The following is a 17,909-nucleotide window of genomic DNA, read 5'->3' on the forward strand; positions in this document are numbered from 1 at the left end:
CTGGTCTGCAAATTGCAGAAGGCACACGGGCGGCTTCCGTTTTTTGCGGATCCGCAGTTTGAGGACCGCAAAAAACAGCACGGTCGTGTGCATGTAGCCTTAGGCTGAGTTCACACGTCAGTTATTTGGTCAGTGATTGTGGAAGCACAGTACAGGTCCATTCACATGAACGTAAGGGCTCCGTGCCCGTGCTGCGGACTGAGAATAGCGGTCGGCAATGCACGGCCACTGGCCGCGTCAATGCCCTATTGCGGTGCAAACCCATTGACTTGAATTTGTCCGCAATACGCAAAATACAGCAGAAGATAGGACATGTTCCTTCGTTTGCGGTGCGGAGGCATGGACCCCACAGCCCGCGGAAGCGCTTTGTAGTACTTCCATTCCGTGCCTCTGCTCCGCAAAAGATAGGACATTACACATGATCATGATACACGGGGTTCGCCCATGGACAGCGCGTATTCTCTATCCCCACAGGAGGCGATAAACTTATAATCTCTGGGGGTCCGATCCTCACCCCTGAGACCCCTGTGTGACTGGAGTGGTAGAGCACTTGTCTTATGACCACTGCTCCATTCACACAGGGCAGTTAGACCCCAGTTCTCGTGATCTGTGGGGGGTCCCAGTGGTCGGACCCCCGGAGATCATATATTTATTACCTCCTGCTTCCGAAATACACAGGAATTGTGTGCAGAAAGCATCCTCTGCAGGTGGGTAACTGCGCCTTTCAGAAATCAATGGATTTGCAATGGCGAGGATTCAATTGGAAACATCAGACCTTGACCAGATAAGACGTCTTGATGAATGTCAAATTTTCCTCGACGTACTTTCTAATATGACTATGAAGGAAAATGTGGTCGATAGCCCAATCCTGCGCTCCCCTTGGCAAAGGTCAGAAATGTGCCTTCAGTTTAACCATTTCTGCTCCTGGGGATGCAGCTGAAAACACTGTGCCGCCACTGAGAGTTTTCACAACCTCCGCTTGCTGTCACTCACTAAGAACGCAGTAACATGTGCTAATCATCTAAACAGGTCGACGGGTGCTGCTTCATTGCAGAACTCAGTTTTACTGCAACAAAGCTCCAAACCCTCTGCTGCCCTTCACACAGTCAGATACATAGGATGCAAATTTAGCTGCCTTCTGCCACCACTAGGGGGAGCCCACGTCATTCAGATATAAAGGGCTCTTTCGGCAATGAGATATTGATGACCTATCTCAGGGATGGGCAAACTGCGGCTCTGCGGCTGTAAAAAAACAAATCCCATCATGCCCAGTCTGCCTACAGCTATCAGCCTACAGCAGGGCATGATGGGATTTGTAGTTTTACAACAGCTGGAGGGCCGCAGTTTGCCCATCCCTGACCTATCCTATCTGATGAGTGGGGACCTGGCTCCTGGCGCCCCACCGACTTTTTTAAGGCTTCTTATGACATGCTGTGGGGTCTTTATACTATTTTAGAGCAGGGGTGCCCAACCTGCGGCCCTCGATACCATTCTGTGTGGCCCCCAACCATCTGGTAACAGACATGCATCTCTATGTATCTTTCATGGGGAGCACTAGAAGTGTAACTAGACATTTATGATACAGGCTGTATGTTCAGTATGCCAAAAATATAGCATTTCCGTCAATAATACCTCTCTGTTTTATTTTCGGCCCTTGGAATTGGCTAAGGCTGACAATGTGGCCCCCAACCAGAAAAGGTTGTGCGCCCCTGGTGTAGAGGCTGTGAGTGGTAATGCAGCTCAATCTTATCCTTAGGACAGTTCATCAATATCCAATCAGTGGGGGTCCAACGCCCCGCACCCCCACCCATCAGCCGTTCCCTGCAGCCTGGAACGTGCACTTGAATGGAGCAGGAAGCTTAGAGGTTACTGCTGCTCAGGTCCTATTCACTTCAATGAGAGCTGAGCTGCAATAACCCGACGTGGCCACTAGACTTTGAATGGCGCTGTGCTCCCTGCTCCATTCAAGAAATAGTTCCAGCATCAGAGGCTGCAGGGAACGGCTGATCGGACCCTCACTGATCGAACATTATCCTACGGATAGGTCATCAATATCAGGAGCCTGGAAAATCCCTTTAAATCCCGATAAAGCTCTATAAATAACAACAAAATGAACTTGAGCTGACGATGGACTGTATGTCCTAGTAAATTCTATTGCCACCTTATCTTAGAACTCTACGTTGTGTCATTCCTATGTTATTCCTCCTCCAAATGTATAAATAGACAACTGGGTGTCACCAGTAAGGGGTGTGCACAATGTCACACGGACCAATCAGAGCTGACAATATCCGAGTGTGTAGTGACACACCCCTTAGTTAGGGAAAAAAAATAAAAAAATTAAAGGGAACCTGTCATGTGGATATTTGATTATAATCTAACTAATTATATACAATCATTAACTACTAAAAAGTGCCTTAGATGTATTCACTTACTGGTGTGACAGATGGTTACCTCATAATATACACACAAAGATGCCACATAATAATGAGCTGATTTGAGTCCAGCGTGATGTCATTGAGTCCAGCGTATATTTAATTCAGAGCTATAGCCACTCCCCTGCCCACCTGCTGCTGATTCCTATGGAAACAAACTGTCAATCAGCAGCAGGTGGGTGGGGAGAGTCAGGAGCTCATGAATATTCATGACTCCTCATTATCAGCTGGAGCTTTTCAATACAAGATGTTGGCAGATTGACTGTGTCAATTAAAGAAAGTGACCCAGCATTTTGCTAAGAGAATCAGTCACTTATTTATGTTGCCCTTAGTTAGGACACCGTAAAACTAGTGACAGGTTCCCTTTAAGGAAGACTTAAAGGGGAAGTAACAATGCGCCTCGGCTCTGGATGTGTGCGGCACCTCACCTGCTGGCTGTTTTCACCGAACAGTTTTTCTTGTGTCCTCGGTCTGAACGAGTATCTCGTAAAAGCTAAAAAGAGAAGAAGTGAAAAAAAAAAGTAACGTGAATATCCAAAAGATAAAATTATCTGAAGGTAGAACCAAATACTGCAAAGGTGGAAACCTCAAATATGGGGCAAAGTAGCTTTTAGTCTGCTATGTGCTGACATTCTAATATTCTACATTTTTTAAAACCAGCACCTAGATCTGAATACTTTTGTAATAAAAAAAGTTATCGCCACCAAGTTATTCAATAAAATGTGTCTGTATCGCGCAATCTCCTGTTTGTTTGTTTTTACTTTATTTCTCTATCCACCTTGCTGAGGTGGTCGCACATACCCATCCTTCAACTGCCACCAGCCATATTTACTATTAGAAGCTGTTAAAGTTGCAGGAAGAGAGCAGCAGCAGCAGAAAGGACACACCCTCTGAGCTGTGAGAGAGAGCTGCAGCAGAAAGGACACACTCTGAGCTGTGAGAGAGAGAGCGAGAGAGACAGAAGAAAGGACACACCCTCTGAGCTGTGACAGAGAGAGCTGCAGAAGAAAGGACACACTCCCTGAGCTGTGAAAGAGAGAGAGAGCTGCAGCAGAAAGGACACACCCTCTGAGCTGTGAGAGAAGAAAGGACACACCCTCTGAGCTGTGACAGAGAGAGCTGCAGAAGAAAGGACACACTCCCTGAGCTGTGTGAGAGAGAGAGCTGCAGCAGAAAGGACACACCCTCTGAGCTGTGAGAGAGAGAGGGAGAGCTGCAGCAGAAAGGACACACCCTCTGAGCTGTGAGAGAGAGAGAGAGCTGCAGAAGAAAGGACACATCACCAGAGCTGTGATAAGGAGAGCTGCAACAGAAAGAACACGCCGCCTGAGGTGCGATAGGAAGAAAACTGCAGCAGAAAGGACATGCCGCCTGAGGTGCGATAGGAAGAAAACTGCAGCAGAAAGGACATGCCGCCTGAGGTGCGATAGGAAGAAAACTGCAGCAGAAAGGACATGCCGCCTGAGGTGCGATAGGAAGAAAACTGCAGCAGAAAGGACATGCCGCCTGAGGTGCGATAGGAAGAAAACTGCAGCAGAAAGGACATGCCGCCTGAGGTGCGATAGGAAGAAAACTGCAGCAGAAAGGACATGCCGCCTGAGGTGCGATAGGAAGAAAACTGCAGCAGAAAGGACATGCCGCCTGAGGTGCGATAGGAAGAAAACTGCAGCAGAAAGGACATGCCGCCTGAGGTGCGATAGGAAGAAAACTGCAGCAGAAAGGACATGCCGCCTGAGGTGCGATAGGAAGAAAACTGCAGCAGAAAGGACATGCCGCCTGAGGTGCGATAGGAAGAAAACTGCAGCAGAAAGGACATGCCGCCTGAGGTGCGATAGGAAGAAAACTGCAGCAGAAAGGACATGCCGCCTGAGGTGCGATAGGAAGAAAACTGCAGCAGAAAGGACATGCCGCCTGAGGTGCGATAGGAAGAAAACTGCAGCAGAAAGGACATGCCGCCTGAGCTATGACAGGAAAAGAGCTGTAGCAGAAAAGCTACCAGCATAAAGAAAAGCTAGCAATGTGGAGGTCTCTGAATGTGAGGTACAGGACGGGTTGTGCGCAGTACTGGAGGCCATATCTCCAGAAGGATATAGATACTCTAGAGAGAGTTCAGAGAAGAGCTACTAAACTGGTACATGGATTGCAGGATAAAACTTACCAGGAAAGGTTAAAAGACCTTAATATGTATAGCTTGGAAGAAAGAAGAGACCGAGGGGATATGATAGAAACTGCTAAATACAGAAAGGGAATCAACTCGGTAAAGGAGGAGAGCATATTTAAAAGAAGAAAAACTACCACAAGAGGACACAGTTTTAAATTAGAGGGGCAAAGGTTTAAAAGTAATATCAGGAAGTATTACTTTACTGAGAGAGTAGTGGATGCATGGAATAGCCTTCCTGCAGAAGTGGCAGCTGCAAATACAGTGGAGGAGTTTAAGCATGCATGGGATAGGCATAAGGCCATCCTTCATATAAGATAGGGCCAGGGGCTATCCATAGTATTCAGTATATTGGGCAGACTAGATGGGCCAAATGGTTCTTATCTGCCGACACATTCTATGTTTCTATGTTTCTATGTTCTAGCTTTGTTAGGGCACTTTCACACTAGCGTCGCTGGATTCCGGCAGGCAGCCATTTGTAGATGGATCCGGTTGCGGATCCGTCTCACAAATGTATTGCAATACCGGATCAGTTTCTCCGGTTGTCATCCGGAAAAACTGTATTTATCTTTTTCACATTTTTAGAGGTCAGCGCATGCGCAGACCGCAAAACCGGATGCGCTTTTCCGGAACACTTAGGGCCGGATCAGGCATTAGTGCATTTCAATGTAAAATAACCCAAAACCGTACAGTGACTGAACTGAAGACATCCTGATGCATCCTGATCGGATTGCTCTCCATTCAGAATGCATCAGGATAAAACTGATCAGTTCTTTTCCAGTATTGAGCCCCTAGGACGGAACTCAGCGCCGGAAAAGAATAACGCTAGTGTGAAAGTGCGCTTAGAAAGAGACTGTCATGTCCGATATGATGTCCGATTTCAATATAAATTTCCTCTTCTGTTATTTGTACTGATTGTGAAAATTTGACACCTTCTGACGTTAACCTCACCGCATCCGCTGAGACTCTTCCAGGTCACATCCACCCCATACGTCCCAACCACCCACTCCTTCAAGGGACTGTCTCCCAAAACAGCTAACAAGTGGGAGGGGCTTTATCAACTATGCATAAAAGTAGGTGTTCCTCTTTCCCGGAGGACTGGAGGTGGGTCTTAAAGGGATCCATATCTCCAGCCGAGGAGACATTACATACATACTGTATCTGTACATATTAGCAGGACCAACACTGATCACAGCGACCGCTTTAAAAAACTTCTTATGTCAGCCATGAAGATGTGGCTCCAGCAGGGGGCGCTTTTCACACTTGATTTATTCTAATGTGTTATGGAGGACAAATAGTTTTGCATTCACGGTAAGAAAACCCAAAATATTCCGACGCCTCATCGTAAAGACATGCTGACATACAGATGACATGTAGATGGAGCGCTCCTCCACAGACGGCGCGCTTATCAGTCTCCAATATCTGGAGGAGACGGAGCTCCTGGTGATGGGATCCGGTGTCACATTGGACAGTGTCGTAGTCAATCTTACATTCAAGGACACTGCAGTCTGTACAACTTTCCAGGGACTTCCGAGGTTAAAAGCTAAAATTTCACTTTTTTAAAAAAAAAATTCAAAAACAGAATTGTCCAAGAGAAACTTAAGTCTGAAGATTTTCCCTCTGGATTTGGGGGCAGAAAATCGGCAGTGGAATACGGAAGCAGCAGAGCGGATAAGGTTTTAACAATCCGCAGCATTTAAATTCATGTTGCAGATTTTTATTTTTGAGGAAGTCAAAAACTGCAAAAAAAAACAACAAACAATTGGATTTTGCTGTGGATTACCCAAGGAGATGCAGCAGAATGTGAAAGTCCTAAAGTCACCTATGCTGGCACTTTCATGCCTGTCCCCTGCAGGTCTATATATAACCCAGCCTCCTACTATGACATCACATCCCATGTTACCGTTGCAGCAGCCATGTTGTACAGAAAACGGCAGAGGGGAAGCAATGGAGAAGGACCAGGGGAGGTGAGTATAGCAAGTTTTTATCTGCACACTCTGTAAGGAAATCTGCAGACATTGCCAGTGATTTCCATGCAAACGCTTGCAGATTTGCAGTGGAAATTTTCCAAACCAAATCCGCTACATGTGAACGGACCCTTAGACTCACATGTACAGCGGAAGTCTTCTATTTAAATATGGGGCCCGGTCTGGAGCGCAGCAAGCACCATAGCTGCAATATTTCTGCTGTTTCAAACAGCAGCAGCCCAGGACTAATGTCTTCGATCGGCAATAATGCTCATCGCAGACCATTTAACCCTTCAAGTTCAGATGTTGTGGTTAAATGTGACTATGGCATCTGAAGGCTGAAAAACTGGAAGTGCTGCACTTCCAGGCCTGGAACGGCTCCTTCAGGCAGCGATCGGGGTACACATGTATTTGCTCTGAAGAAACCCAGCACATCAAAGGTGTAGTTCCTATAGAAGCCTGCAGGTGGCAGGGCTCCATAGGATAACAGCACATAGGGCTTACATTGCAGTGCTATTGCACTGCAATGTAAACTAAAAAGCTATCTGAAGATCGCATATTGTAGCCTCCTAGGGGGCTAAAAAAAAATAGGCAAAAAAAAATATATTTTTTAAATATGAAAAAAATATATACAAAAATTCTAAATTACTCCCTTTCCCCAGAATTAAAAATAAGGAAACAATAAAAAACACAATCATCATAGGCATCTCTGCGTCTCTAAATGCCCCCACTATTAAAATATAAATGTATTCATCCTCCATGTCACCCAGATCAAAACATCTGAAGACGTGGGGGGCGAGCCAATAGCCGGCCGTGACGGACATGATCTTCCCTAGCATCACAGAGGACAGGGTAAGTATGGTCTATAGGAGAGGCCTGAGCATTGTGGGGGGTATTTTTAGAATTGGATAAGCCCTTTAAAGTTTTTTATATTTTGATTTAAAGGGGCGCTGGCTTGGGTAGCTCCGACGGTCCCATAGAAGTGAATGGAGCAGTGGTCACAGCTTGCTCTCCATTAATTTCTATGGGACTTCCAAATATACCCGGGCACGCTTTATCCCCTATTTACAGAACTCTCATGGAAGTGAATGGAGAGTAAACTGCATGTGGACCCTGCACTCCCTGCATTTTGTGGTGGCCATTATGACACATAACAGGTAGGATTTAGTGTTAGGTTCCCGTCTTGTAGAGATCGCCTTGACGTTTGGCAGACGGGCCCAAATAATTTTGTACAAAATGTATTTGCCAAGAAACTCAAATTTGCTAAATTAGCGTAGCATTAGCACCAGAATGTTTTCTATAACTATGGCATTATTGTACTTTATTTGTGCTTGCAGAGTGCCGCTGCATTGTCCTTTTTTTCTTAGTGAGGCGGTTAAGGCAGACAGAGATGGTGAGCTTAGATGGGAGGTGATAGCCGACAGACGGAGAGCGCTCCACTCTGCCCCTGCGAGGCTCTGCTCGCTACACATTATACCATAGACCCGTCAATGAGACGCCCGACACCTTTATCTTAGATGTGATGAAGGATTGCCCGTCCACTCTCGGAATTTAAAACACTACAAAATGTCATGTATGAATATACAAACAATAATGGGCTGATTTATGAGAATACACTGCTCTCCGCTGGTCAGGAATACAAAGGACACGCTGGTCTGGAAATGCTGCACGCTCCAGACCCCGAGCAGCTGACCGTCCCCGTCTGCCACATCAAGGCTGAGCTCTGCAGAGCCGTATCTGCAACGTCTGTGTGTTTCTTTAGAATTTTTTGTGAAAAGCGGAAATATTGAATTTTCTTCTACATAATATGAGAATATGAGAAAACACATCTGTCCATCCACTTCTGTCTATCGTCCTGCAAGGATGACAGCAAAAACCATCATGAGGTTGAAGCCAATTTTCCTCATTTTGAAGGAAAAAAATTCCTTCCCGACTTCAATCAAGCAATCAGAATAAGGGCCCTTGCACACGACTGTATGCCCTCCGAGACATATGGTCTATGAGTGGGCCATATGTCCCGGAGCGGCATTGATCGTGCGCACGGGAGTACACAGCATCATAGATTACAACGATGCTGTGCACGTCGGGCCGTCCGCGGGGCTATTGTCCCGCACTCATATGATCTTACGTGCACAGCATCATTGTAATCTATGATGCTGTGCACTCCCGCGCGCATGATCAATGCTGCTCCGGGACATATGGCCCGCTCGCGGACAGTATGTCTCTGAGGGCATACGGTCGTGTGTAAGGGCCCTAACTCCCTGGATCAACGACCCCTCTCTAGTAGCTATAGCCTGTAATATTATTACACTCCAGAAATCCATCCAGGCCCCTCTTGGACTTTTTTAGTGAATTCACCGTCATTACCTTCCTCAGGCAGAGCTCCATAGTCTCACTGCTCTTCCCGTAAAGAATCCTCTTCTATATTGGTGCAGTAACCTTCTTTCCTACAGACGAAGAGGATGTCCCCTCGTCACTGTCGCAGTCCTGGGTTTTCTTACAGTGTAAAGAGTTTTCAAAAAAAGTTTGCATAATGGCTGTGCTTCTTTGTACAATCATAACGAAGAGGTCTTTTTTGGGCTTCCTAATGTATTTTTCAGCCATATTTCAGCTGCACCGCTAGATGCATTTCACTCAGAAGCAGAGGGAATAACCCTTCTGTGGAATCTGCCAGCACTGTACTGCTGTGACGTCCTTTCCCTTATTATATATTTTTCAGCTCTGGAGCTCACAGAACAAATAAGGAGGGGGGAAATCACACTTACAGACACACAAGACTGTGTTCTTTTATCAGGCTCAGGATCTCAGCTAGCTCGGACACAGCCCCCATTTCAAGTGAACATTTTAGTGAACTCACCATCACCACCTCCTCAGGCAGAGAGTTCCATAGTCTCACTGCTCTTACCGTAAAGAATCCTCTTCTATGTTTGTGCAGTAACCTTCTTTCCTCCAGACGCAGAGGATGTGCCCTGACACGCCCCCCATTTCCTGTGAGCCGTCTTCTGAGTCTCTGTTACCAGTGGCCATGACTAAACAGCTTTTTTCAGGTGGATACAGGCAGAATTTTTTAATGAAGTGATTTACAAATTTGCTAGTTACACCATTCTCTATTAAATGAGATGACATTTTGTTAAAGTACAGTGACCCTTTAAGAATTGATCATTATACACTGCTAGTGTGGCCATACATATTAGCCAAACCTCAATCGCAACTTCTATTAGGACGGAACGGGACTGGCCGACCACCTAATGTGTATTGTGGTGTTCCAACTCCAATGAGCGCAGATGTCTAGGGAAAGAAGGAGCGAGCATATTGAATTTCCACATGCTCAATCCTTTGTTATTGCTCATTCCCCTCTGTCTACTGAGAGCACATGCATGCTCGGCTGTGTATGAAGCGTTTGGAAGCTATGTAAGGTTTATTGCATCTTTACGCTACCTCCGGTATACATCCATTAAACGTGGCAGTGCTGGTGACACTGGGTGGGGGGAAGCTGATGACACTGGGGGGTGGGGGGGGAAGCTGATGACACTGGGGGGGTGGGGGGGGGAAGCTGATGACACTGGGGGGTGGGGAAGCTGATGACACTGGGGGGTGGGGGGGGGGAAGCTGATGACACTGGGGGGGGGGGGGGGGGGGAGCTGATGACACTGGGGGGGGAGGGGGGAGTGATGGCGCGAGGGTTGGAACCTGATGGCGCGAGGGTGTGATGGCGCGAGGGTGGAACCTGATGGCGCGAGGGTGGAACCTGATGGCGCGAGGGTGGAACCTGATGGCGCGAGGGTGGAACCTGATGGCGCGAGGGTGGAACCTGATGGCGCGAGGGTGGAACCTGATGGCGCGAGGGTGGAACCTGATGGCGCGAGGGTGGAACCTGATGGCGCGAGGGTGGAACCTGATGGCGCGAGGGTGGAACCTGATGGCGCGAGGGTGGAACCTGATGGCGCGAGGGAGGAACCTGATGGCGCGAGGGAGGAACCTGATGGCGCGAGGGAGGAACCTGATGGCGCGAGGGAGGAACCTGATGGCGCGAGGGAGGAACCTGATGGCGCGAGGGAGGAACCTGATGGCGCGAGGGAGGAACCTGATGGCGCGAGGGAGGAACCTGATGGCGCGAGGGAGGAACCTGATGGCCCGAGGGAGGAACCTGATGGCGCGAGGGAGGAACCTGATGGCGCGAGGGAGGAACCTGATGGCGCGAGGGAGGAACCTGATGGCGCGAGGGAGGAACCTGATGGCGCGAGGGAGGAACCTGATGGCGCGAGGGAGGAACCTGATGGCACGAGGGTGGAACCTGATGGCACGAGGGGGGGCTGATGAGTTTTTATAAAGAAAAACGTTTAATTAGTTTTTTGTTATTCGAGTACTCGATTAATCATTGGAATAATCGATGGAATACTCAATTACAAAAACAGTCGATAGCTGCAGCCCCAGTGATGCTAGGGAGGCTCATCCCCGTCACCGCCTGCCATTGGCTGCTCCCCCCCTCCCGACAACAGATGTTTTCATCCGCGCATGGGGAGAAGCAGCTGCGGTGTTGCGGGGACCAGGAGCGGCGCAGAGAGTGGGGAGCCAGGTAAGTATATTCAGTGTGATGAGCCCGGGCGTATGGGGGCATTTTTTAGTCTCGGATAACCCCTTTAAATCCACTTCTGACTTTGGCTTAAGCAACTGCACCAAAAACTGCTTGTGTGATTCCAGTTTAAACAGTATCATCCAGGGGTGGTCCCTATGAGCCGTAGGAACCCGTTCAGATGCCCTGTTATCTCCTGTGACCCTGCAGACCCCTTTAAAAAAAAATATATATATATATATATATATATCACAGCGTGGACTTCTACAAACTTGAACCTACAGCAGAACAGTAAGTAGTCAGACTGCTTTATGACCGTCACACACACTTTAGTAGCTGCACTCACCGGACTGTGATCCTTTCTTGTTCCGGGACTAAACCAATGGCTGAAAAACAGAAAGAAAAAAAAACACATGTAAATCTATATATGCAAAATGATGGTACATCATCATAATCTTAGGAAAAGCCAGCAAAAAATTTAATCTGAAATGTCGTCAAGGCAATTGTCACTTCCCTTCCCGGTCGCATCAAACAAATTATATTAAACAGTAGGGGGCGACACTGAACACAGGAGGAGCTCCTCGCTGTATGTATGTGTCTCTTCGATGCCTGGACATCTGTAGAGATAAGACCGCCCCCGATTACTGGGGAATATTTTGTCTTAAGTTTTTTTTTTGCACAAGATTAACAAAAGTTCACATTTTAAGGGAGCTCAGAACGAGGGAAGATTGAAGCACTTGTCGCCCTTAGCCGCAAATATTGGATTTGCAATCATGTAAAAGCGCAGCCTCGTGACTAACAGGTATTGAATTTGTAATAAAGTAAAAACATCCAGGGGACAGATAACGGCTGCGTAATACTTCAAGACATATATAAGACGTGGGGTATGGCAGGAGATGGCGGTGTATCCGGATGTACGGTAGAAAATGGAGGTCTAATCTGATGTATGGCAGGAGATGGTAGTCCAAGCTGGTGTATGATAAGACATGGCAGTCTAACCTGGTGTAAGGTATGGTAGGAGATGGCAGTCTAACCTAGTGTAAGGTATGGTAGGAGATGACTGTCTAACCTAGTGTAAGGTATGGTAGGAGATGGCAGTCTAACCTGGTGTAAGGTATGTTAGGAGATGGCGGTCTAACCTAGTGTAAGGTATGGTAGGAGATGGCAGTCTAACCTAGTGTAAGGTATGGTAGGAGATGGCGGCCTAACCTGGTAAATGGTAGGAGATGGCGGTCTAACCTGGTGTAAGGTATGGTAGGAGATGGCGGTCTAACCTGGTGTATGGTAGGAGATGGCGGTCTAACCTGGTGTATGGTAGGAGATGGCAGACTAACCTGGTAAATGGTAGGAGATGGCAGTCTAACCTGGTGAATGGGAGGAGATGGCAGTCTAACCTGGTAAATGGGAGGAGATGGCGGTCTAACCTGGTGTATGGTAGGAGATGGCAGTCTAACCTGGTGTATGGTAGGAGATGGCGGTCTAACCTGGTGAATAGTAGGAGATGGCGGTCTAACCTGGTGAATGGTAGGAGATGGCAGTCTAACCTGGTGTAAAGTATGGTAGGAGATGGCGGTCTAACCTAGTGTAAGGTATGGTAGGAGATGGTGGTCTAACCTAGTGTAAGGTATGGTAGGAGATGGTGGTCTAACCTGGTGTAAGGTATGGTAGGAGATGGCGGTCTAACCTGGTGTATGGTAGGAGATGGCAGTCTAACCTGGTGTATGGTAGGAGATGGCAGTCTAACCTGGTGTATGGTAGGAGATGGCAGTCTAACCTGGTGAATGGTAGGAGATGGCAGTCTAACCTGGTGAATGGTAGGAGATGGCGGTCTAACCTGGTGAATGGTAGGAGATGGCGGTCTAACCTGGTGAATGGTAGGAGATGGCGGTCTAACCTGGTGAATGGTAGGAGATGGCGGTCTAACCTGGTGAATGGTAGGAGATGGCGGTCTAACCTGGTGAATGGTAGGAGATGGCGGTCTAACCTGGTGAATGGTAGGAGATGGCGGTCTAACCTGGTGAATGGTAGGAGATGGCGGTCTACCCTGGTGAATGGTAGGAGATGGCGGTCTAACCTGGTGAATGGTAGGAGATGGCGGTCTAACCTGGTGAATGGTAGGAGATGGCGGTCTAACCTGGTGAATGGTAGGAGATGACGGTCTAACCTGGTGAATGGTAGGAGATGCGATCTAACCTGGCATATTATAGAAGATGTATACGGCAGGAGATGGCGGTCTAACCTGGTATATGGCAGGAGGTGGCAGTGTAACCTAATGTACGGTAGCTGATGGCGGTCTAAACTGCTGCCTCCATGTTTTTGTAGACTGGATCTTCCAGGGGAAAGACACTGATACCCCCCGGTCAGTGATCAATGCTAGTCAGAACAACGGCTAAATTTTTTTTGAAAAATGTCAACTATTTAGCAAGATATGTGTCCTAGAAAGTAGTAAGCACCCTACCCCCAGTCCTCCTGTCAGCACTAATTACACTACTCAGCAGGGGGCAGCAGTGAGCCCAGATGAAAGCTCCTCCCCAGGTAATATGAAGAATGTGTTCCCTCCTGGTAGGGACATATATATATATATATATACACACACACACACACACAAAGTTGTACTTTCTTTTCCTAGAAACAGCGCCACACTTGTCCATGGGCTGTACGTGGTACTGCAGTTCAGCTGTATTCGCTTGAATGAGGTTAAACTGCAATACCAGACCCAGCCAATATGGAGAAGTGGCACTACATCTGGAAAAGAGAGACATTCCAGGACCTGCTGGTGGAGGCTGCGTGTGGCCCTTCATGCATAATACTATATGGAGTCCATTAATGAGCAGGGACATGTTCAGAGGAGAGGGCCCTGAAGTTATTCTAATACAGGGAGTGAGGCAGTGACAGTGTACTAGGCTTCAGGAACTATATATCTCTTCTAGGGAAAGCTGGATGAGATATAAGGAATCCAGGAAAGCTGAGTACCCTTAACAAAGAGAAGTTTGCTAAGGGGTAAGTCCTGTTTTCAGGCCTGGATTTGTATGCAATGAAGAGCAGGTTGGTAGAGGGGCTGGTCATTTCCTTCCTGGCCAGTACAAGTTTTCTCTGTTTCACAGTCCAGCATTACTGGGCTATTGAGGTGCAAGGTGTGCACTAGAGAAAGAGAGCCAACTAAGGAGAGGGAACCTGTCTGGAGAGACCGTTACGGAGGTTGCTAGCCTCCAAGTGGACATTTACTCCTGGTGGTTGGTAGTGGTTTGAGGGGTTGGTAGTAAGCCACTTCTATAGTCAAGGAGACTTCTAGGTGTAGATAGCGCTCAGCCGAGCAGAGGTTGATTGGTGTTGTGAGCCTGAATGTAAAGGCTATACATTCATTCTGTGCAACAAAAATAAAGAACAGGCAACACCCTGTATGAAATGGACTTCAGAGTCACCGTCTCTGACCGCTTTTGATGCCATTTTGTCTACCGCTACAGAGATGATTCCTACAAGGGGTACAGAGTCAGTGTAACCTCCAGCAGAGTGGTGTGCATGGAGCCTATACCGAGGCACACAGCATGGCGACTCTGCATAATGCCAATTTCTAAAGCAATGCCTACCGTAATATAGCATCTCGCTGAACATGGCACAACCTTTTCACTTAAAGGGGTCTTCCAGGTTAGAAAACCCAATTTCATACACCCTGAGTAAACAGAGAGGGGTCTTCTGTTCTCAATCCATATTTCTTGGCCAGAGTGGACAAGGGTTATATAGAGTCTCTCCCTCTGGAGGAACCAGTCCTGTCCTGCATTACACAGACAACTCATGGACACCGTGTAATGCTTCATTTCGCCTGTGGTGGCGCTGCAGGGAAATTGAACACTTAACTGCCAGGTTTTCCCATAGATTGCAGCTTTCCCACGATCACAGCAGGAGAACACCTTGTGATCGGCTTATTGTCAAGAGACTGCCCAACGCAGAGAACCCTTTTAAATCAGACGCCTACAAAGGTTCATGTGTGAATGATGCTCAATATGGAGCCATCTATGGTGACTGTGTATATTCCCTAGGTTAAAAGGCGTTGTGCAGTGGAACAATGGTGACGACCTATCCTTAGGATCGGTGGGGGTCTGATTCCCGGCACCTCCGCTAATCAGCCGTTTGAAGCCGTAGTCGCACTTGCTGCTGATCGTCAGGGGGTGGAGTTGGACCCCCACCGATCTGATGTTGATGACCCATCCTGAGCATAGGTCGTCGATACCGTTTCGCTGCACAACCTCTTTAATACCCTGAATACATAGGTAGAGTTGTGGCCTAGTAAAGTGTTGGGATTCGTTTCAGGGCTCGAGGGGTTAACTGAGCAGAAGCCCCCTGGCGTTCCCTTCCCCATTTTTCCTCTGTAGAAGCTGGTTACCATGCAGGCTCTTTGTTATAGCTGTAAGTTCATGAGAATTGATGCTAGTCATTAATCTCAGATGCAGAACCCTAGTCAAATGCTTTGTGAAAGTCCAAGTTTGACATCCACATTATTCCCCCAGTCAACCGTATCTTATTCCAACGTGCGGCATAATTAATTGCTCCTGCATTTAACCACTGAACTGGCTATATTTGTAGGGGATGTAAAGTGCTCTGACCTTTTGCATAAAAATCCACGGTCCCAAAGGACAGATAACAATATGGCAATAAAAGGGGAAGAGAAAAAATAAAATAAAATAAAAATCACAACAGATGTATTCGCGGCAGGAGATCCACTTCCGCCAATCGATACCTCTTAGGGTACTTTCACACTTGCGCTTTTCTTTTCCGGTATTGAGTTCCGTCACAGGGGCTCTATACCGGAAAAAAACTGATCAGTTTTATCCCTAATGCATTCTGAATGGAAAGCAATCCGATCAGGATGCATCAGTCCAGTCCCTTACGTTTTTTGGACGGAGAAAATACCGCAGCATGCTGCAGTTTTTCTCCGGCTAAAAATACAGATCACTTGACGGAATGCCGGATCTGGCATTAATTTCTATTGAAGTGTATTAGGCATTAGGTGTTCTGGCAAAACAGATCCGGCTTTCGGGTCTGCGCATGCGCAGACCTTTAAAAATGCAACAAAAAAAAAAATGAATACCGGATCTGTTTTTTCCGGATGACACCGGAGAGACGGATCCGGCATTTCAATGCATTTGTCAGACGGATCCGCATCCGGATCCATCTGACAAGTGCCATCAGTTTGCGTCTGGATTTCTGCATCCGGCAGGCAGTTTCGGCGACGGAATCCGCAAGTGTGAAAGTAGCCTTACAGGTCGAGACCAAATTTGCTTACAAACTATGGAAGTGTGATTTCTTACGGGCGCCGTAAAATACGCACTCTCAATCATAATGTTCGTGGAGAGAAAGCCCAAGACGGGAGAAGCAATTTGGCAAATTAACCCTTTCTGGTCTGACATGAACAAGTCCGCGATGGCTAAATATCAGACAGGGCAAAACATTACTTGTGAACTTTTGCCTTGCCGAAACCCCTTTAAATGTCTTACATGCTATCACACCGATCACGGGAGGGTCACGTGTCTCACAAGGAGGAGGAGGCATCACCCCAAATTGGGCACTTAGTAAGGCGATACGGGGGGGGGGGGTATGTTCTGAAGACATGTGGGGTATGACGGAAAGGCCACGAACCAGTACTACTTACTCGTGATGATGAGGGTCCTGAGGAAAGTGCGCCAGCCTTTCATTGGTGCTCGACCCGGGGCTACTGATCTGCAGAGAAATGCAAATAAATCGATAAAGAAGCCACTCATATAATTTATACAATTCTGATTAATAAAAGAGATTTTAATGGTTTAAAACAACTTATTATGTTAAACATATTTTTAAGTTTTCTTTTTTACTTTTCCTAAAATCTTGCAGTTCTCACTAAGCCTCATAATAGGCTTTTTGTTCACGTTATAGCAGTCATCTCATTATCATCACAGGCAGGATTTTATATATATATATATATATATATATATATATATATTTATGTATTTATTCCACACATTATAATGATCCACGATTCATACTATGTACAGTACACAGCTCACCTCCTCCCCTCCCTGCACAATGACCCCAGAACAGGTCACAGAGCATGCCCACAACACTCTACCAAATGATAAGTCAATGAGAAATCTCCACGCTAAAGGTTCCTATATCTATGTGGCTGCTGAAAAGCATACATCCGAATGACCTTAACGGCAGTGGGAAGGTATCAAAGGGGTATTCGGAGACCTTTATACTGATGACCTATCCTCTGGATATGTTATCAGTATCTGATCCGTGGCGGTCTGAGAACGTACTGGCCCTGGCAGTAGCGCCGCGGCCTTCTCACACCTTACCAAGACGTCCATTGTATAATGGGCGTGATTGGTATCGCAGCTCAGCGCCATTCACTTCAATGGGACCGAGCTGCACCTAGGCCATGTGACCGATGAATGTGTCGGCACTCGGCCTAGGAAAAACTTCGAGAAGGCAGCAGTGCTACTGCGAACGCCGGCGGCTTCTCAAACAGCTGATGACCTATCCAGAAAATAGGTCATTAGTATAAAAAAATCTTTATTATGTGTGGGGAGGGGGGGGGGGGGGGGCGACGCTGGGTGGGGACACCATTACTGTGTGCCAACCATAGACAAGTGAACTTCTGTGGGGCACCAAATGGACTGGATTTGTATGGATTGGATGGATTGCCGGGGGTTAGAGACATTGCTTAGTTAAAAAAAAAAAAAAAAAGATGCAGTGTGCTATAGGGGCTGACAGAGTTGCCCCTCTAAGTTCTTTCAAAGTTAGGA

At 47.1% G+C, this 17,909-nt stretch overlaps 1 protein-coding gene across 1 annotated transcript in view; it reads right to left on the reverse strand.

The window, feature by feature from the left end:
- The window catches only part of GPATCH2 (G-patch domain containing 2), a 125,246-nt gene that overhangs the window by 43,892 nt on the left and 63,445 nt on the right, over nt 1–17,909 (reverse strand). The window contains exons 6-8 of the mRNA XM_044288797.1: nt 16,778–16,845; nt 11,477–11,516; nt 2,861–2,925 (exon numbers count right to left, since the gene is read on the reverse strand). Coding sequence (XP_044144732.1) covers nt 2,861–2,925; nt 11,477–11,516; nt 16,778–16,845 — 173 coding nt within the window. The remainder of the gene's footprint in view (nt 1–2,860; nt 2,926–11,476; nt 11,517–16,777; nt 16,846–17,909) is intronic.

Source organism: Bufo gargarizans, chromosome 4 (assembly GCF_014858855.1).
Source record: "Bufo gargarizans isolate SCDJY-AF-19 chromosome 4, ASM1485885v1, whole genome shotgun sequence".
Taxonomy (NCBI): domain Eukaryota; kingdom Metazoa; phylum Chordata; class Amphibia; order Anura; family Bufonidae; genus Bufo; species Bufo gargarizans.